This window comes from Chrysoperla carnea, chromosome 4 (assembly GCF_905475395.1).
Source record: "Chrysoperla carnea chromosome 4, inChrCarn1.1, whole genome shotgun sequence".
In the NCBI taxonomy this organism is placed as follows: domain Eukaryota; kingdom Metazoa; phylum Arthropoda; class Insecta; order Neuroptera; family Chrysopidae; genus Chrysoperla; species Chrysoperla carnea.
In genome coordinates, this window is record NC_058340.1 from 50,946,379 (window position 1) to 50,969,009 (window position 22,631).

The window sequence follows — 22,631 nt, forward strand, 5'->3', positions numbered from 1 at the left end:
TCTTTTACTTTAACCAAAAGATCTTTTACATTCAGAAGCCGATTTCCCAAAACAAGTTACATTTTCCTCAAAGTTTTACTTTTTAGAATCTCTTTTGGTCGAGCTATAATATGTAAAATGCAAGACTTTCATTACCATAAACATTCGGAACGTTCAAGGAAACATATAGTAAGATTTTCGTAAACCAAAATGGTTTTAAACACTTTTTCCAAATTTTATTGGTACACCATTTATATTTACTATCCTAAATTGGAAACACAGATTCACTGACTTTCAGTTAATTTATATCACATCAATTAAATTTACTTCTTGATTAATTAAAATCATAATTAGATGTGTCATCAGTCTGAATTATATGGTTTTGTCCTTATTTTTATTATAAATACGGAATCATATTGTTTTTTGTACATTTAACCACCACCAAAATTACTGTTGAAAGAACTACTGTTGCTATGAGCTGATATCGTAGCAAGTGTTGGACGACCTAACGGTGTTCGTCGTGTACTTAACGATCGTTCTACTGACGTTGTATTTGTTACAGTAGGATAAGATGTAGAACGTTTTTGCGATCTGAAAATAATAATTGATTTATGTGAAATTATACGAAAATCTATTTTTTACTTTATCATTCTTAAATTGAAAAATTAAATTCACTTCGTTTATTTACAAGTTTCTCTTGTATTTACAAAATCATAAAACTTAAGTAAAGCCTTTCAAAATTTATTATCACATAATCTATATTATTACTAGAGTTTTGAAATATTTTAATCGAGATAATTTATTTAAGAATTCATATGAGTAGTTTCTATAGAGCATTCGGAAAAATTTAATAACCGATAGAATTCAATCTTATACATAACTTTACTATTTAGAAGTTTTAGAAGAATTCGTAAAATTTTCCTTGAGAGAAATTTCATAATTTCTTCGCGGTTTTATAGCACTTCAAAATAAAAATGTTAGGAATCAAAAAATGCTTGTAATTCGGGTACCTTTGTTCTACCCTATGGGAGTAACTCGAAAAAACACAAGTTCACACTTTATTAAGAAGACTCAGGCAAATATTTTCCGCCAGTTTCCACAAAAAAGGTCGATTCCTCGGTGAAATGCTTTATTTTCTACAGTATTATATTATTAACAATTGGAAGTGTTTCTAATTAACTGACAAAACAGTATTCGAATTATACTTTCATATTAAATACCTACATTTTCGTAAATATAATTCCAAAATATAACATAATATTCTCTAACAAAATTTATTTATTCTCTAATTTTCTCTAAGAAAATTATCGTACTTTTCTTTAAGTAGTTAATTACACTGTCACAAAAGCAAAATTTGGAATATATGTAGGTATTCATTACAGCGTAGTTAAGACAAGCACTCTATTTCTCAACCATCACACATATTCAAGACTTAAATATTTAAATAAATTCTATTTAGGAAAAAAAAGATAATATACAAATACTAGTTAGAAACAAAAAGTAAAAATGCAATGACATTGAATACTGAAGAAATGTAACCCATAACCACACTAGCATCTGATGACTTGGAGGTAGAGTGCTTGTCCGATTTGTAAGAGTTCAGTCTAGTGAATATTTCTTTACGTTCAGTATTGATAATAGTAATTGTTAAGGGAGAAAGAGTTACTGAAACTACGTATTCTAGTATTTCTTAATGAATTACTCAAAAGTATCCACCGACATGAAAACATTCCGATTTTTGACTTTTAGAGGAAGGAAAGTGGAGGATCGAAATTCTAGCAGAGGCAATAATACCTTCAGGAATCTGTAGCAGGCGTCATATTCGTCTAAGGGTAGAAATCACTAAAATACTTTTATTCTATATTTAAAGACCTATCCAAAGAATCTTCTTCTTGCAAATAAAATTGAAGGATACTATTTTTTTCTTGCTTACTCAACCTTATTGGGTATTTTTGATAATTCTTTAAATATACATTATATCTTAAAATCTCGAATTTTCATAGCTTTGTATTTATGGAAAGTTTTTGTTGAATCTACCATCAGAATCCATAGTTTCAGAAAGCTTCCAAGAAAATCATTTTTTATTGGGATCGCGCAGAATCCTTTAACTAGATTAATGAACATAATTATGCCAAATTTTACTGTTATTTCAGCGAAAGTAAACTTTTAATTGAACTAACTATATGACTTTGGAACTTGGAACTGACCTACTGAACTGTTTTATTATGAATCGTATGCATATGTCTTAATAATCCACAAATTTAAAATAACTAATATTTGAGTGGATTTTAAAATCTAGCTTAACATGAATTAATTTGGATCTAAATAAGAAATACATTTTAAGTCTACAACTCATGTCTATACAAATAGTTTAACACCTAAAGTAATCTAGTGCTTTTAGGTGCAGAACAAATGCAATCTTTAAAAAATACCAGTTGTAACGATTTTGTATATATCTTTATTTGGCCTTTGTAAACAGCGCCAAGGAAATGTTCTCATTGCTACGAATTTATTAATATCATGAGTTACGCAAATCATCGTAGTCATTAACAAAATTGTTTATTACGAAATTTTCTTTAAAATAACATTTTATAAAATTTTAAACCATAGGTTTACAGTTATCTTTATCTTTGATTAACAGAACAACATTTTATGACTGACTTTCTGAACGTTTTTTGTAATAATTAAATAATGGTATATGCGTCGCAATTCAGCATTTTATATAAAATATTAGGAAATATATATACCGATCAGTGATTTTCGTTACATAACCAACTCGACGAGTTGAAATTAAGTAGAAAGATAAACTATTCAGTTTTCCATTTCTATTTTCGCTTTTTGTGCAAATCAGTTTATATATAGTAAATGTCTGGAAAACTAAACAATTTTTACTCAATTTCAACAGGTTTATTTGGATAAGTAACGAAAATCACATATCGATATGTTTTTGATAATCAGAATGAGTTCTTATAGAACATTTTCCAATTTTATTTATGAAATGCCTATGATACAAAATCGGCCTCATTAGTATTTTTAGAGGTTTTTTCCTAAAAGCACTAAATCTAAGAGTATTAGTTTGAAAACACAAAATACATTCAACCGATGTTCTAAAAATTCTAAAAGATACAACGATTAAATCTATTTTTTTCATTATTGGCGACCATTTAAACTATAATATTCGTGATAATTTTGATGAATACAAAATGGTTTTGCAACTTGTTCATTTCATAATGAATACCCTCTCAATCTGAAGAATTCAATTATAAATGATCTAAGAGCTGTCAATACTTTTGCTTAAATTATTTTCTCATTCATAAAACTTCATAAAATAATTCCTCTAACGATGCTACTCAAAGTCAATAAGGATTTCTTCATATGTAGATAGTGGGGCTATACAGGTCCTCTCTAACAAAAAGATAAAAACATAATATCGTATATATTATTACTCTAGCAAGTTTTTTTTCTGACCTTCCCTTGCTTTTCTTATTCCTTTATCAAATCCCATGATTCACCCCTGATTTTCAAGCTTATTATATTAAATTTAAATAATTAGTTTATTAGGCAAACATGTTAGTTTTTACAGATGCTCTTTTAATTCTCTAAACATATAATACTCAAAACATTACTAGCCAAACATGTTAGTTTTTACAGATGCTCTCCTAATACTCTAGACAATTTAATTACTATTTTTAATACATGTTCTCCTTATGTTAATTTAAGAATTTTTAATTTTTTTCACCACTACTTTTCTATGAATTTCGTTGCTTGTTGTTTTTAGCCACCGATACCGGATAGCCACGGGTTACGGTACCTACGGGAACGAAATTGCGCACGGGTCGAGTTAGTCTACAATAATTTCGTTGATTTACTTTATGGACACATTTTTATTTACTTTTATGCACGGAAAATGTTTTCTAAACCTTCAGTTTGTAAATCCAAGGTAAATGCCCTGAGTTGAAAGCAAATTTTTTGTTACACATATTTTTACTAATATTCCGGTCCCCGCATCGCATCTGAAATAGATCCTTTCCCAAAATAAGTAAGAGCTCTTAGACTTAGACTAGAGGGAAAACAATTAAATTCAGTTGAATTGTCGAGCAATTTGCAATAGTTTTTTGTTATTGGCATATATTATTTTTAAACCTAAACGCTGTTTGGAAAAATTTTAAACTCATGTTTTATTCGGATTTTCATTATAGAGAATTGCCTCTGCAAAATATAAAAATTGGGAATTCCAACAAAGCTGTTAATAGTAAAAAATTTCAGCTTTGGTTGAGCTACACAAAATTATAAAACTTCACATTATATTTTAGTAAGGCGGTATGCGCACGCTTTTATAAAATTTTTATAAAAATAGAACTTTTAAAATAACAAAGGTGCATGAAGCAAATCTTGAAGCATTTATACATATGCTTATATATGAATAATATACATTTAATAATTTATAAATACGTGACCTGTGCGCAGAAACTTGTGCATTGAACAAAATTCATGCAATCAAATTATTCATAAATTGTAAGACATTTAGCATTCATTTTCTGCTGAAATACTGAAGCTTAATATTCTTATGAGATATTTTAATCGGATTGAGAACGTATTTTTGAAATATTATTGGAAATTGAATTTTAATAGATAATCAAACACGAAAAATATCAAAAAGAAAGTCAAAAAACAAAACAGAGATCGGACATTACCCATAATATCACAAAACGTATATTTTAATTACTCAAAAACAATGCGGACATAAAAACTGGTTTCCATTAGCAGACTAATCAAATTTATGCAAAGCCCAAATAATATGTTAGTACAAATATTTATAATATAGTTTTGATTTTTACTTATAATTACCTTTCAATTTTGTATTGAAAATAGAAAATCTTAGAAATAGATTTGTAAACTCTTATATAAATTTTAATCAATAAATATAATAAGAGAAATAAGTACAACTATCCGTGTATTTTAGCTGATGTCAAAAAAAATCTTCTTTCAGTCGAAACCTAAAACGTACAAATCCTCTTCTCAAACTCTTTTAATATTCTGTGTGTTTCAAGTATTATGTGTGTGCAATGGTGAAAATGAATTAATGAAATTTAAGAATTTTTTCAAAATAATCGATAATAATCATGACGAGAGAAAATAATAAATAGTAAAATGATGTTGGCTACAAATTGAAGCTTATACGTTCAAATATCATTAGGGAAGAGATATTTCAAGCCGAAAAAAAAATCGAATACTTGACTGAAGGATTGTTGAACATATCGAATTTGGACTCAGGTATAATATTCCCGATCTACTGCTAGATTGAAAGTCTAACCAAAACGGAATGCTGGGTATAAATATTATTTTATCTAAATATTAGCGTGCTCCGAAAATATTGTTCGACATTTGGAAAGTACATATGCTTGAAATTCGATAAATTAATTTAATAGGAAAAATGTTCGTTTCAAAGGCACAAATCTTATACCATCGAATTCTATCTAAGTTTTCAGGGTCAATTGAAACTTCACTTTGGAAGGCAAAGGAAATGAAGGCTATAACGCAGTAGTTTTTGATATTAAAGTTGAATTTTTTTAGCGAAGCGGCCTTGTAACTGCCAGTGGGAGATATTTCACGAAAGTCAAGTTGTCGTCCCTACCCAGAAATATGTAGATTGACTTCTAACAAAGTGAATAACCGAAGCTCTTGTGGCATATAAATACTCCGAGTTATCACCAAAGGTAGAATTTTTACATAACTTCCTAATAAAAATTGTTCTTTTAATTGATTCGCTTTTATTTTTAGTCCAATTTTTACATTCAGGCGGCTTGCTTAGGGTGATCACCGAATTTATATTAACGAAAAAATTTTTCGTGAAAAAAAGTTTTAATTCTTTATTATCGAATATTTTGAAAAATTTCAGATGTGTGATACGTGAATCAAAAAATATTTCCATGGGAAACAGTTTAAAGCAAATATATGTGATACGTGTTTCTGTTGGATATTTTAAACTGTATTGAAAAAATTAAAACAAAAAAAGATGAAAAATCTAAAAAAAAAAAAATTTAATAAAACAGAATCAAAAATAACATTGATTCAAAATAATCAACTGGCAAAAATACTTTGTGTTTATATTTGAAAGATGAATATAGTTACCATCAAAACTACGACGATCTAGACGTGACTTATATATATTTTACGCTTCAGAAATCCACCTGGTGTATGCAATGGCGAGGAAAGGCCTTTATCATTGCTGGTATGTCGATCAAAAATAATATTAGGCAAATTGTTATTTAAAAAAAATCATTCGACATAAATACATCAAGTAAAAAATACTAGTTTTTCTCAAGATCATATTATTTTTCAAGAAATAATATTAAAGTACACACCTTCGTCTGCGAAATGATGCATTCTGTCCAGGAAGACCAAAATAACCACGTGGGATTACCATACGAGCATTTCCTTGAGCTGGACGAGAACCACCGTGACTCATTAATATAGCTAAATGAGCTGCATATCCTTCAACCAGCACTATTGCTTGATTTTGTTGCTTTTTCGATGCTTTACCAACGATATAAATTTGTTTTTGAGTCAGTCCTATGCTATTATAAACACTAATATCTTTACTGCTTCCATAAGCTGCGTGTATTACCACCTTATGATTCTATAATTTTACAAAAATTGGCAAAATTGAGAAAAATTAATCATTTTTAAACAGTCCGGGAAATTAAGACATTTTTTAGAGTATTTTATCTATGGGGATGTTGATGTCTAGTTTCCCCGGACAAAGAAGGATTTTTATTTTATGAAACTTACTTGTACTAAGTTATTTAAATAAGCAGCTTTATGACCCAACGGATCAGTAGACAATCCATCAGCAAATGACACTAATCCATGTGGAAAATTATGCTGTGAAAGCCATGACACTACTCGGCCATGTTGCATATCTGGTCGACCAGTTGTATATACAATAAAGTATCCCAATTCTTGCCAATATCTATTAATACATCAAATTACGCATTAAAACTACGGAAATTTTTGGAAAAAAAAAAAAAATGACTTCGAATAAAAGAATTTATAATTACCTTACAACATCAACAGCACCTGCACGTACTTTCGGATCTCGTCCAGTAACAGACATACTTGCGGTAAACGAACCATCAATACTGAATACAATACATTCTGTTTTTGGAGGGATAACAGCCATATAAAAATCAACACACGTATGATCACCTCTGCGAAAAAAAAGATTTACGTAAATATAAAAATTGTAGAAATGTGTTATGTGAGACAGGAATTTTTTTTCTCGCCAGACTTGCTCAGTTTATTTTTGTGAAGTAAACTTTTGTTTTACAAATATTTTTATATTAAAAAAAAAATTAAATTATATTCGATAATTTTTGTAAACATCCATGTTGTCCTGCGTTATTATTCTGGCGATTATTCAACAATTACAAATATTTCGCATCTCCTTCCGTTCACAAAAACCTGTTTATTTTTAAATTAAGCGATAAATGAAATTCCCACTTTTCCAAGTTCATTGAAGTACAAACGATATAATTAATTATTAAATCTTACCTCACAACCATTTTTATTGGATATAAACCATAGCCCAATGATTTTTCTGGCGGTATCGTATACGTAATACGTCCAGTTTTATCAGTTACTTCCGTAGATAAGAATATCCATTCACCTGCAGGAGCTTCACGCATTATGTGTATGTCAACTTTTTCACCTGCTAAGGTTATCATATCCAATGGACCATACATAAATCGAGCGATTAATACTTGTGCTGAACCTTCCAAAACTATTACGTCATTTGCACGATGATTTGCAGCCACATTCTGTATTAAAAAAAGAGAAAATAATTCATTTTATTATGATGAAAAAATCGAAATAAGTAATGCTTTATTATGAGTTCTTTCTTTAAAAAAATTAGGACAAATTAGCTAGCAACGTTTGGATGACTATATCACGAATATTATCTATGGTATTGACTATTCGAAATGCACAGGGTTACGAAAAATGGCAGAAAAAATATTGTATGCAGAAACACACAATGATCTTCAAAAAATGAATATATGCTCTTCGTAGGCTCAAGGATTGGCAGTTTATCTGAAATTTATGATATCAAATCTCCGAGTAAAAGTGATACTTGAGTATCAAACTCTTTAATCAAAACTTATCTAGAAATCAGTTTAAAACATGAAAAAAACTACAATTATTAAAATGAATTCAAATCTGACAATATTATTTTATGAAATACAGGTTTTTCACCTCGGGAGTATACTTTTCGTAAGGTCGAATTTCTGGGTAGGCTGATTTTATATAAGGTCGAATTACAGAAAGTCTAGAGAATGTTATTTGATCATTTCAGGTAGAAAATTTAATTTAAATTAAAAAATAAATGAATTAATTAATGTTTTTGATAAATGTAAAGGCTGTATGGACGTATTTTTAAACACATTTTGGGGGAAAAAACGTAAGGCTCTATTGATGGATGATGGATGCAATGCATATGAAGTACAACAAAAAATGATAGAAAACTCACCTTTCCATCAACAATTGCATGCATTTTAAGCCATTGTATGGTTTTGGTACTGGTAATTGGTGGCTATTCATACGAATTTAAGTAAAACAAAAAAGAAAACATGCAGTAATTCATGCATAATCAAATAAAAGATAAAAGAATACCTTTAATTTAACACTAGTACGTTTCTTAATCCATTTTTCTCGTGGTTGGGCAGGACGGAAACAAGCATCCCGATCATCAAGACCAGCTAAAGGTGCACCTTCTAATCGACCAGCTTGACGTAATATAAAAGCGATTACATCACTACTTTCCCAATAGCTTGCATGTAATAAATGTGGTAATGCATTCGTAGGGAAGTTTGATAATCCTTCGGGGCAATATAACGCATAATCAACTCGTTTTGATCCCCACCATTTTTGTTGCACTGCAAACGAAACGAAACATTAAGAATATTGAATGGACATGTCATGGAAAGTAATGAGTCGAATATTACATGAATTAATTGCTTGTAACGGGACATTATCCATTAATCCAGATAAAGTACTTTGTATAGATACTTCTGAAAGGCGTCGTGATGAACAATTTAAACCATCAGAGAACATTTGAGGATTACTTTGTAAAAATTCCACTGTAAAATATGAATTAGTTTAACGCACATTTAAGATTTAAATAAGTAAACAATAATAATATTAAAATAGATCTTACATAAGTGATAAGGTTGTCCATTTCCTAAAGGATATTTGGCATATCGAGCAACGTTTACTGGTGGAAGCATAGAAAAACGTGCTGACAGTAATGGTTCTATACGTGTTGCAACTGGATCCGTTGGATGAAATAGGTTGTATACTTGTTGCACGTTTGGTCGCATAATTGAGTCTAAAATTTAGATAAATTTACTGGTTAAAAGCTAAATTGAAAGCTATAATTCCGATAGCTACTGCAATAATTACTAGATAATTGAATCTAGTTGAAATATTAATAACATATATATAATAAAATACACGAGTTTTCGACTTAACAAGTAGTTCGAAATACAGAGGATTTAACTGCTAAAACTTCGATTTAGAAAGGCGCGATTATATTTTACTAACTACGACGTCATCTTATTTTACTAGCTACGAAATACAGAATCTGATTTATGAAATTCGAGTTACAGAATATAAATATGTAGTATCAATACCTCGCAGGGAAATAACATTTTGTCCGAGTAACAAGGTCTAAATAAAACGATATATCGCGTTATGAGTTACGACTTAACGAGGTTCAAGTTATCGAGGTTCCACAGTATAATGAAACGCCTAAATAAAAAATGATTTGATTTTTACTTGATACTTTCGATTTATAGGGTGTGTGTGAATATGAGTTACTAATGAGCTACAGATATCGCAAATGTTGCTCATAAAAATACCAAGAGCTTTTTCCTAATAATTTTTTATTAACTGAAAGGATTTTTTCAGATCAGACAGATCTATAACTGTTTACGATAATCAGATGCCTGTACTTCGATGTGGACTCTGTCTTGTCCTTGGTTACTGAACATTCTTATGTTTAAAATAAAAATATTTCAAAACCACTTACTACTTCTGTCATGTGATGCTATTTTTCTAAAGGCTAAAACTAATGCTAATGGACTTCCAAACATAAATAAATCTGATATTTCAAATTCAAATTTGGCATTTGCATTTGAATCGCTCGATGAAGATCTTCGTAAAGATGGTATTGGTATTAATGAACTGCCATCTTCTAAAATTATTTCCAAATTAGTTCTGCGTATAAAATATAAAATAAAAATTATGTTTTACCTGCTTGTACAGTAATATCAGCCTCAATGACAGTGTCATTATCTTGATTATGGTTTGATTTATTTGAACGGCATAATGCATCATAACCTAAAATTGAACCCATCGAATCTCCAACTAAACATACTTGACCACAAAAACCATTTCCTTCTTCACTTTTGAGAAATTCTACAAAGTATATAAAATATGTAACGTGAATATAATTATAAACAACCCTGCAAAAATGCATGCTTGAACAGATTTAAATTAAAATCGATTTGACGGAATTCGATGAAATTTTTCTTAATAAAATAGAATTGTCCATTCAAAGACCAATTGAATGTATTATTTTATGTTTATAAAAAATCAATTTAAAAGAGAAGCTACTAAATTCTTTGGAAAGGAAACTAAGCTATAGAAATTTGTACGAATAGTATACACCCGATCTTATACCCGATACAATTTTTTATGGGACATATTTTTGTGTGAGGTTCTAGTTTAAACAACTGTATTGTATTTTAATAATTATTAAAATATTACCTTGATAAATGTTATTTGCACTTATAATTGTACGTGAAACAACTTCTTGATATTCTGGACTTGTACAAGAAAGTAATGGTATAGCACCAATTGGTATTGAGTCGTGTGTTATATGAGGAATGTCCGTTGCTGAAGGTGATACATCAAAACTATATGGACTTAAACTGCAACAAAAAATGCATGTTTTTGAAACTTCAATTCAGTACAATTTTAACCATGAATTACTTCACATCGAAATTTAAGTCAAAGTGCATATTGGCGAAAATATCGTGACCAACAAGCACCATCTGACAACACTATTCGTTGTTTGGTATAAAATTTAATTGAGCACGGGACAGTAAAAAGTTCTTGAGTCTCTTGTTTGTTAAAAATAAGTAAACTACAATATATTAAGCATACCTAGATAAAACTCCTAAACTTTCGGTACAAATTGATGGACAAGTAACTAATTTAATTGTAATATGTCCAACTAAAGACGGATAATGTTGACGCATTACAGATTCAAATGCTCCACGGAATGTTGTTACATCTGATTTTTTAGCTGCCATATCCACATTCGAATCTAAAAAGCAATATTCATTCAAATTATTTTTGTGTAATAATTTATATCTAATAAAAAAATATTTACCCAAAACACTTCCAGCATGTAAAACTAATACCAAAATTGTTGTACTACAGGCAGAACTAATGTTTGGTGAACCTGGACATGATTTTTCTATACTTCTTTGTCCAATCGTAGTTTTATTACCACGCTCACTCGCAACACGTTGTAAATATGAGGGATTAAATATGCTATCATCTAAAAAAAAAAAAGAAGGTGGTTTTAAGAAAGGTGTTAAAATAAATTTTTGCTAAATATCTCGAATTCTATGAGGCTCATCGCTCATTTTGCTCACGTCCTTCAGAAACTGTGAGAATTTATCTCGTCACGAGAGTGAAGGTGTAAGCAAAAAATATTAACTTTGTTAATATAAGTCATACTCTGTTAATCACGTAATCAAACAGTTTTTAATTATTAAAGAATATTTAAAGGGATAAATATTTGATGCATGCGAAGAACGCGTAAGCAAATCTCCCATTACGCAACTAAAGATTACCGAACGGTTGACACGAGTTCTGATGGGTTAAGAAAAAAATATACAAATTAAAGATGGTACGACTTTTTAGCTTACATTTAAAAAGATTTCGATAAATTTTTGTAACTTCTAACTATAAGGGAATTTTCTCTGATCAATGAAAAAGTAGTTACCGTTTCTATCTCTGCCACTAGTAGGCGATGTTGAATCATCTTCTTCATTTAACAATTGTAAAGAGCTCCATTTTGCTAATGAAGCTGATTCACTCAATTGTTCTGAAAATGGAAATTTTTTATAAAAACATACAGCTAAAATTTTAAAACAAATTATTTGTAATTACCGCAAGCATCGAAAAATTCATCTTCTGAATTTGTATCCGAATCCCGTTCTAAACCTTCCATCCGCCAGTTTGCTACTTGTATATCGAAACTTTTAATAGAGGTGGATCCGGGTGAATGTAATCCTTGTGATGGTTGAATATTTTTGGGACCTTGCCATCGTTGTTTCTCATTTGAATTATTAAAAGTAAGAGTCAGTTCATTATTGGAATAATTTTGATGGGAATCATCATTCATTTCTGAATTCGATGCAGAAGACGATAAAATTTTTTTGAAGACCGGTGGACTAGGAAGATCTTCATTTACCTCAATACTACCAAGAGCAACTTGAAATGTTTTTACGGCTGCTGCGTTATCCTGGGAATTATTCGATGCCTCATGTTCTGGAGAATCTGACGCATCTGAAATTGATACTAAGTTTTTAATATCAGATTCAAAATTGTTTTACAAGTTGTAATCATTTTTAATTATCAATACCTTCTTCACCTTCACTTCCTTCATCTGCTCCCATTTTTTTCCTAAGTGCCGCTTGTGTTTGCCTTTCTATTTCTCTGATATCTTCCATAGTTAAGCCATGCCATTCATCTTGCCATGCCCATGCTTGCCTATGAGCTCGTAGCATAGTTTTACGTAATGCTGTAAAGTAAAATTATTTTTTAGCAAGTTCAATAATAATAATTAAAAACAATTAATAAAAACGCTTAGCAATTGTACATTCATGTACTAAAGATTTCGAGGTCCATCATGCATAATCTATTAGTAAATGCTAAACATCAAAGTCGGTCCAGTTCTTTGTGGGTAATGCCCGAACAAACAGACAGACAGACATTGAACAGTTTTATAATATTCTAGAAGATAAAGAAACAAATAAACTTACCAACATCATGAATAAATTTTTCTAATTTCGTTTGCATCCCCCAATACCTAAACTCAACTCGGCATAATTTATATGCACACATTATTGCTTTTCCATCAGGTGTTGGTTGAGTTCTACCTTCGCAAGCTCGCCAATATTCCTCTAACCAATTTTCAGACAAAGGACCTCGTCCGGTTTTTTCGGATGTATAAATCAATGGATCTTCTTCCCGTACATAATCACCTCCATATAATTGATCTTTGGCCACATCTATGAGATCTGCACAGAAAATTAATTTTAGAATTATGATATAATTCAAATGTTTATTTATCGTATATATTTTCAAAATTAAACTTTTTATCTGTAAAATTTAACTTCTTTAATCGTTCCTGTGCATTGGCTACGGAATCATGAAAATATTTTGAATGTAGGCCCTGTACATCTTATGTTTATTAAATCTGATAAAAAAATCCACTTACCAACAAGTCGATTTCGTAAATCACTACCGGTTAATTTAAAAACATTATCCTGGTGCCCATTATCAGAAAAATAATATGTTTCGATTTCGATTGAAAATTTTTCTACAAATGGGCAAGTGTATCGCGTTTTAGTGTAAGGATACGCATTCCATGCTTCTTCTTCAGTAGTTAAAGCTGATTTTGGCAACAGTCCTTTTACCCAACCTATTACAAAAATAAATATTTATTAAAACAATAAAAAAAAAATTCAGTGTGAAAAATTTATTTACTTGGTAAATGACTGCCAACATGAAATATTTTTTTCGTGTATTGTCCTTGACCACCAGGACCATTAGTATACGGCTCATTTATTAATATTTCTACTCCACTGCCTGCACCACTGCTTTCCTCTCGACTTTTTTTCTAATAAAATAATTATAAAACTTTTAAAAATACAAAAATCAATGTTTGGTAAATGGCGCAGTTGTTCACAATTCAATTTTTACAAGTAAATACAACTAAAAGAGATAATTATTTAAACATCTCTCACACACTTGGGTATGAACATAACTGTGTATAATTATTAATTTCTTTTAAGATCGAATATACTTAATAGGGTAAATATACAGAAATTTTGTTATCTTAATTATGGCTGAAAATCAAAATAAAAGCATGTAGGGTTTAAAAAAAATAAATCAAACTTGAACACATCGTCACACAATTCAAATGCTAATTGTGAATCGCTCGACGCCCATCGATGTGTATGTGAATTCAGCATTAGGCATTATGTCAACAAAGACGCCAGAGGCGTCGTCAGCCAATAGGCCAGAGGGGGGGGGGCAACCTGGCACAGAATAAGAATTATAGGAAAGATACTTTAAAAATGGATATTTTGCTAAAATTGCTAAAAAGAGCAAACAGAAAATTTGCGCTTTTCTTACTCATGTGACTTGATTGGATAGATTTAGAGATGGTATATTTTGCTTAATGGATTTTTGTAGAATATTACATTTTAAAATGAAATTCGTAGATTTTGAATCATTTTTGGGAGTCTCTAGAGTAGGGCAGCTGCCCGTATCTGCACCCCTTGGTGACACTATCATCTATGTCCTGAGAGAGGAAATTGAATGGTGTGTAAGGAAGTTCAGCCACATTTTTTTAAAACGGCCATGGAAAATATGGATTTAAAAGTTCGTATGTACCAGTGAAAATGTAGAGTTTTACCCAATATGGGGTTTATTATGGCTAATAGCTTGTTTTGTAGCTAAACAATCAAAAAATAACTTGTAAAAATGTTGCAGAGTTTGATGGGGGATATTGCGTTCTGACATCAGAGTGGATCTAGTTCTCCGGGTTGCTTTAATAGTCAATTTAGATCCTAAAAGGTATGAGATACCATAACACTTTAAATTAGAAAGTTGAGCCTCATAAAAAAAAAGTAAACGAGCCATAATGCATTAAAATGGTCCACGCCGTATAATCCTATTTTGCATACTTTATGGGTCAATAAAAAATTTACAACTTTTAATTAAAAATCTGTTTTTTTTTTATCAAAATCATTTCTTGCGTAAATTTTGAGACAGCCATTACAAAAAATATGACGTGTGAAGGCGTGTAATTAGACACATTGCATAATTTATACAATTCCACGAAACGATTTTATATTTAATTAATAATATAATTACAAAAGTAACTTACTGCTATCATATAGAGTTGAGCTATTCGATACTCCTCAACAGTGAGGGGTAGCGGAATGCGATACTCTTTTATCAGCATCTTGATGTCTTATTTAAAATCACTTTCGTTCTTGCATCGTAGGAAAAATAGCTGTAAACAAAAAAATGTTCAAAAATTAATTTTAAAGCATTTTAAGTAATAAAATCATTATAAATTTAATTTAAAAATAATATTATTATTAACAATAGAAATATGTAATTTCAGCAATTTGATAAGCTATTATCAATTCAAAGAACCATTAAACTAATAGTAATTTCGATGAATATATTATTTTGGTTTATTATTCTTGTAAAGTAAACATATTAAAGTAAGAAACAAATTGAGAGCTTTATGTTCTAGAATCTGAATCTATAATTCCAATATATTGAATAAAATGACAGTAGAACCTCAATTACTCGAAACTCAGTAACTTAAAATTCTTGCTAGCTCGAATTTTCTTCGTTTTTGTACAGTGTTTGATATTTATTAAGTATTTCAAAATGAAAACTTCGATAAGATAAATTTTTTTCTTTATGAAAAAAATTTTCACTGAGTTAATTGTTGAAATGCCATGTATAGACAGCGATGATTAAGCAAACGTTTGTTGCTTTACGTCACGTAAGTAAAGAAAGGTAGCCACTCTTACACACAAAGTAAGAAGAGTGTCTTTCTTCTTATTTTCTCAGTGGATATACTATTGTATATGCTATAAATAAACACATACGTAATAGATGCAACGTATTTTAAAATAAATACAATACCTGTATACATACTATATAATGCTACTAACCTAACTAACATTTGTTTGAAACAAAAGTTGTTCATTTTTCTAGATAAGGAAATTTTTTTACATTTACAGTTTTGTTCTGTCTCTAACGGTTTATAAGATGGGTCCTACGGAGTCAAGACCCAATTGACCTATTTTGCTCATTTACGAACTCGACATCAGTTTTTACGCCCTAAGCACGCTTTAAATATTTCAATTGATTTCGCGTTTCGTTTCCGACTTATCGTGTTCACCGACAGACGAACGGACAACCGGAAATGGACTAATTAGGTAATTTTATGAACAACTATACCAAAAATTTCAATGTTAGCATTAATATTTTTAAGCGTTACTTACTTGGCATACATGGTATAAAAATCCGTTAGTCCGTTTTTTAAATGTATATATTAAATATAAATGCAATACATATTTTCCATTGATTAGTACTTTATTTAAGTTTTAAAGTGTTTATTGTCTCTGGAAAATTAGCATGAAATTTGTCACCGCCGGACGGATTACAAATTTACAATGTTAATATTTTGATAAATGAAGTTTTGTTGGTGTAAATATTGAACTTTTCAATAGTTTCAACCCACTCATTTTAGACCATAAGCTCATGCTGAAATTGTTTGGGTGAAAGAATTCCCCAGGAATCATGTTGAAAAAGATGCTCCTATATTTAAAGTAAGTTTAAGCACCATGGCGTCAGTTTTGTGCGGTATAGGTGAGTACAGGTGAAAATATGGATGTCACTCCCCTTGGTATCTCACCCCTGTATCAGCAAATATGTACGGCGCTACTGGATATTAACGCTGCATAAGTATTCGAAGCGAATTACATAAATTTCGTACAGAAATAAATCCGTTAACCTCGGTACCGAAAGTTAAAAAACTTTTGATCTCCCGTCAATTTCCGAAGCCCTATGTGTTTATTTCTGTACGGAATTCCTGTAATTCGCTTCGAGTACTTATGCATCCATATTTTCACCTGTACCGTGCAAAACTGACCCCATGGTGCTTAAACTTACTCTTACATACATAGGAGCATCTTCTTTGACATGATTCCTGGCGGGTCATTTTACCCGAAAAATTTTAGTATGGGCTTGTAATCTATTTCGTTCACCGAAAATTTATTACTGAATTTCTGTCATTAGAAAGACGAGCTTATAGCTTTTGTATCAAGTTTTTATCGCGTGATAACTTTCAACAAAAATATCCGATCAAATTTTCCATGCATTTACATTGAATAATTTCAGTGTAAGTTTCGTGTTTCAGTAAGAGTTTTTATGAATATTAGACGATAATTGCAATGAAACCATAAATGAAACAATGCAAAATAAATCGATAAATATATAATATTCTCATGTATGTAAAACAATTTAACATGTTATTTCCGTTTCACATTTAATTTAACCGTCTATGATTAACTAATTACAGCATTAATTAATCTATAGTATTTACTGTAGTTCTAATTCTAATACATAACATAACTATACTGTACCTATCGAAGGTGTTTAACCATTAACAACTCACGTAGAGATAGATACTGCTGTTAGTAAAATATCTAAAGGGTGTTCCAATAAGAGCGCCGATTTTGAATTGCATGCCATTTGTAGTGTGATAATTTGACATTAAAAAAGAAATGGCCGTTCGTTAGTAGACAGCTGAAGGCTAAGTAAAATACAGCGCTACAAACACAAAAATGAATTCTCATTGTGAAAATTTATTATTAAAATTTTGCAGCAACAGTTCGCAAAATACGTACAATTATGGGTCATCGAAATGCTCCAAATGAAGCCAATGTGGAAGAATAATGAAAAATTTTGAGCAAACTGGGTGTATAAATGACGTGGAAACAGAAACACGCGTTCGTCTTAGACGCTCGGCTGAAAATATCGCAGCAGTGCGTGGATGCAAATGTTGAGGAAAGACCAAACACATCAATTAGAGCTCAGGAAATTGAGTTTCCACAACCATCTTCGAATCTTAACAAAACTTGAAACTTCATGGACAGCGAAGAGTGTTTGTTAACTGGATTTTGGAACAACGACGAATTGGATGATGATTTTTCAACGAAAATCATCTTTAGTGACGACGCATTTGGGGTTCCGAAAAGGATTGTTGAGAAACAAATGCATACTAAAAAAAAGTCACTGTTTGGTGTGCATTTTTGGGTGGAGGCATCATCGGTCCATCTTTCTACGAAAATGCAATTGATCAAGCATTAACCGTTAATGGTGTTCGTTATCGTGAAATGTTAACTAAATTTCTTGTACCAAAATTGCAAAATATGGATCTCAACAGGATAATGCAACAAATCATACAGCCAGAGAAACTGTTGAATTACTGCACGGGTCACTTCCTGGTCGTGTTTTTCTGGTTATGGAGATCAATATTGGTCGCTCAAATCATGCGATTTAATGCCTTTTGATTTTTTAAAGTCACAAGTTTATGTGAACAAACCCACAACGATTGAAGTCTTAAAAGACGAAATTCAACGCTGTATCACTTAAATATCGCAAATTTTATGCGCAACAGTCTTTGAAAATTTCATGAAAAGAGTTTATTGGAACACTCTTTATACAGTAGTAGAATATATTATTTCATACAAGCTTTCTAAACTAATTCCAATGGTATATAGCCTTACAGGTAATGATAGTGATCATATATTTAAAGGTGAATGATCAAAGTATATTATTTTTGTGAATGTTATTAAAAATCTAGAAAAAATAAAATACTTGTAGGTTTTGAATGAGTTCGACGCAAAAAAAAAACAAATTATAATTTACAGGATAGTCCATGATGTGACAGCAGGACTTGATCAAAAGGTATAGATAACGTTAAAATAATGACAATTTCTGAATGCACTTTTAGCAGGGAAAGCGTCCTTTTTTAGATACATATGGTGTTAAAATTTTAGAAAAAATAGCTAATTAAAACAAAACACACTGCGTTAAACAAAATTTGAAAAGGAAGAAACAAGTTCAGTTGTTTTACATAGCGACTTTAACAGTCCGGACCCATTGTTAGGAAGATTTAAATCGGTCTAGTTTTTAATGGATCGCGACTATTAAATTTGCAATGTAAATAAACTACTGAAATTGTTTCTTCCTTTTCAAATGTTATTTAACGCAGTCGAATTTTTTATTTTTTTAATTATTTATTTTAGTGTACCAGCACTAAAAAAAACACCTCATTAAACTATATTAAAACTTTTAAACCAATATATTCTTCCTAATTAAATTTAAACATACAACTTTTATATATATATATTTCTAATCCTTTTTTAATTTCCTTTATTTTGATACCCTACCCGATAGGTTTTGTTAATTTTTTTTATAATTGTATTGCTATTTCGCTCCAAAAATCCGCCATTTTGTTTTGTTTTTTCAAAAACCTATCTAAGAACATTGGGGTTTTTGAGACAAGTATAATGATATCTTAAGGTAGTACCTACACGAAAGTGATATTTCAAGAATTTCTCAAAACTCAGAATATAAAATATTTAATTCATAATACATATGCTGTTAAAATTAGAAGATGATTTACCATGCCATACATGAGATATTAGCAATTAAAAGTGACGCAATTTGTACGTGTACATGGGAGAAGCGTATAAAAATACACAAATTTACAAATATTATATTTATTTATCAATGAATGACGTTCACCATCTCTATGAAAAACTAATATAATGTAGAATACTATATTTAGAAAATATATAAAAAAAAATAAAAATTATTTACCATATAGTTTCGATAAAAAACTTAAATAAATAACTCGTTTTAGCGATGTTTTTGTGTGGAGAGGATATAGAAACTAATGGTAAACGTATATATCATAGTGTGTGTCTGTACACGTATAGGAGATAAATTAGTGTGTAACTACAGTCTTGTGAAAATAATATATGGTATATGTATAATAGTCATAGCACAGTTAATGCACTGAATGATAGTATTAGTCCAAAACTTTTTGACTGGACTGTCGCGGAGGAACTACCTTAAATGTTGAAATGCATTGAACCTTTTAGAAGATATGAGGTAATAAAGAAATTTACAAACTAATATACATACATACATGCATATAAGATACGCGCGAAAAGCATAGCTACTCCTTGACAGTCGGGTAAAAAAAGGATAATTCCAAAACGGCCGATTAGAAAAATTGAAAATTTGGTATACAATACTCCAAGCATGGCATATTACATCGTTATTGTATTTTTAATAAAGCCAGGGGCTTTTTTTTCTCGAAGCGAGGTAATGACATACGTTTAGCTCAACCGTTGCTTTTCGTAATTTATTCCCAAAAGCCTTAAATCATTAAGGTTCTTTCAGATCATTCGTACTGATGATAAATTTCCAATTTTTCTAAGCAGATATTTTGGCAATATTTACAATATCGGCTTAAAACCACAGGTTATAAGCCGTATACCCTCGTTTACAGCACTGTTTCTATTACTTAATTGAAGTTGACATGAAGGCATCCACTAATATGCATTTCACAAAAGTAACATTAAAAAATAACAACAAGAGCTCTTAAAAAAATTATTTTACAATTTTAATTTTTAAAAGTGGAATAGCAAAAGAAAAAATGACACTTTACAAGAATAACGTGACCAACAAGTCAAGCAGTTTTTGTTGTTGCTCTTGAATGGGTAAGAAGATGTAGTTGTATAACATTATTTGTTTTTATGTCCATATATGATGATAAAATAAAAATAGTTTATTTTACTGTGGTTATGCAAATCATTAGAGGTGTTATAGTTCCATAATTAATTATTACTACAACCTTTTTTCTTTTTACATCTCTAAAAGTGAAAACAACTTAAAACTCTAGGAAATTTATAATGATTGAACTTTGAAGAGTAGAATCCAATAAACAAATAAACGAAAAGACATTTCAGCTTGCGAAAATTAAAATAAATTACAACTCATATCTTATTCTGATATACTGTGAATACTGTTTAAGCTGGAATACTGTGAAAAAAATTCATAAAAATCCGCCCAGTAGTTTTTGCGAGATAGCGCAACAAAGTTACAATCGCATTTATAATAGTCGTAGGGTAATGTACAGGTGAGTAATCTTTTAGTTCGTTTTTAAAATACAAAGGCAGCAAATATGAATAATTCTGATTAAGAATGGGATAGCCCATTTAACAACCCAATTTTCAGTATATTTTAATGGTTTCAACTTCTGTTAAGTTTAAGCGTCACTCAGTCACTTAACTGTCTCTGGATAATTAGCATAACATTTGTTCTTGAGTCACCACAAATAATAGTCCAACGAATAGTAAGTTTTCAACACTACGCTTTTAAAATTTTGATAAATAAAGCATTAATGATTTGAAAATAATATGTCTACATTTTACGTATAAACAAATGAGTGTGAAAAAATACTCTAATAACAAAAAAATACGTAAATAATAAATGAATGTAACTGTGAAAATTGAAAAATTTACGATGAATACAATTTAATTTTACATGTAGTTGTAAACACAAATATTGTAAGAAAATGACAAATCAGAAACCTTCTAAAAATTGAAAAATGATTAAATATTCTCACATAACATTTATTATTTATTCATGAATCAAAATGACATTTATTCAAAATCGATATTCGAATTTTAGATAAATAAACGAATGAACTTAAAACGAAAACATCGAAAGATTTTCTTTTTAATGACACTTTGAGTTTGAGTATTTGAAACTTTAGCTCCTCAAAATTTAACGGTATGTTTGTAAATGAAATATGCAAAAATTTTAATTTATGCATTGACAATCAGTCTTCAGCCTACCTATACTCAGAGTCAATTTAAACGCAAAACTTAAACCATTCTAAGTGTTATTAATATAACATTAAATGTGATTCGCATATAATGTTATAGATAACACTTAGAATGGTATAACACATACATTTTTGTGAGTATACATTCTTATAAAATACTCTCATTTCAATACAAATACTGTCCAGTAAATTAGTCGCAGAAACAAAGCACTAAAAACGATCAAAGTTCGAAAAATTTGAACAGTAAGTCGGGTTTGAATTGGATTTTAAATTAACCGTAAATATACTAAATTCACAATTCGGTTAATAGTGATGAAAATGATTCCAAACTTGTTACTCGGGAGTTTTTGGGATAGCTGAGCACGAATATCGAACACAGAATTGGTCTCCGAGGTACCTACCTGGTGCCCAGGGTAAATGGTATCCTCGTCGTCTCTTGGAGTTTTCGGGAAATTCGTTATATAATCGGTCCCAATTCGTTAATGGAGGGTTTTGGGGGTGGATGAACACGAACATCGCGATAGAATCGGGCACCAGATATCTGCATCCAGGCACCCAAGATACCCGAGGTACTCCGGAGATCAATTCTGCGATATTCGCGCTCAGCGACCCCAAAAACCCCCAAGTAACGAGTTTGGACCGATTATATAACAACTTTTCTGAAAACTCCAAAAAACGACGAGGATACCGTTTACCCTGAGTATCAGGTAACTGGGAGACCAATTCTGACGTTATATTCGTGTTCTCTAACGTATCGAATGTCGAAAGCCGTATTCAAATCCGACTAAATAGCAATATTTGTATAGAAACTATATATGATTCAAGGTACCTC

At 30.4% G+C, this 22,631-nt stretch overlaps 1 protein-coding gene across 3 annotated transcripts in view; it reads right to left on the reverse strand.

The window, feature by feature from the left end:
* Nucleotides 1-254: 254 nt before the first annotated feature.
* Nucleotides 255-22,631, reverse strand: part of LOC123299098 (protein retinal degeneration B) — a 50,580-nt gene continuing 28,203 nt past the window's right edge. Inside the window, exons 2-22 of one of the 3 annotated variants that reach the window (XM_044881322.1) lie at nt 15,233-15,361; nt 13,825-13,957; nt 13,556-13,759; nt 13,098-13,355; nt 12,698-12,856; nt 12,223-12,621; nt 12,056-12,157; nt 11,435-11,605; nt 11,206-11,368; nt 10,807-10,970; nt 10,291-10,455; nt 10,067-10,231; nt 9,194-9,364; nt 8,982-9,116; nt 8,650-8,912; nt 8,507-8,569; nt 7,534-7,799; nt 7,041-7,190; nt 6,772-6,952; nt 6,345-6,619; nt 255-570 (exon numbers count right to left, since the gene is read on the reverse strand). In XM_044881322.1, coding sequence (XP_044737257.1) covers nt 411-570; nt 6,345-6,619; nt 6,772-6,952; nt 7,041-7,190; nt 7,534-7,799; nt 8,507-8,569; nt 8,650-8,912; nt 8,982-9,116; nt 9,194-9,364; nt 10,067-10,231; nt 10,291-10,455; nt 10,807-10,970; nt 11,206-11,368; nt 11,435-11,605; nt 12,056-12,157; nt 12,223-12,621; nt 12,698-12,856; nt 13,098-13,355; nt 13,556-13,759; nt 13,825-13,957; nt 15,233-15,310 — 3,825 coding nt within the window. In that variant the 5' untranslated portion in view covers nt 15,311-15,361 and the 3' untranslated portion in view covers nt 255-410. The remainder of the gene's footprint in view (nt 571-6,344; nt 6,620-6,771; nt 6,953-7,040; nt 7,191-7,533; nt 7,800-8,506; nt 8,570-8,649; nt 8,913-8,981; nt 9,117-9,193; nt 9,365-10,066; nt 10,232-10,290; nt 10,456-10,806; nt 10,971-11,205; nt 11,369-11,434; nt 11,606-12,055; nt 12,158-12,222; nt 12,622-12,697; nt 12,857-13,097; nt 13,356-13,555; nt 13,760-13,824; nt 13,958-15,232; nt 15,362-22,631) is intronic. The other 2 variants (XM_044881326.1, XM_044881325.1) reach the window with 2 other exon arrangements.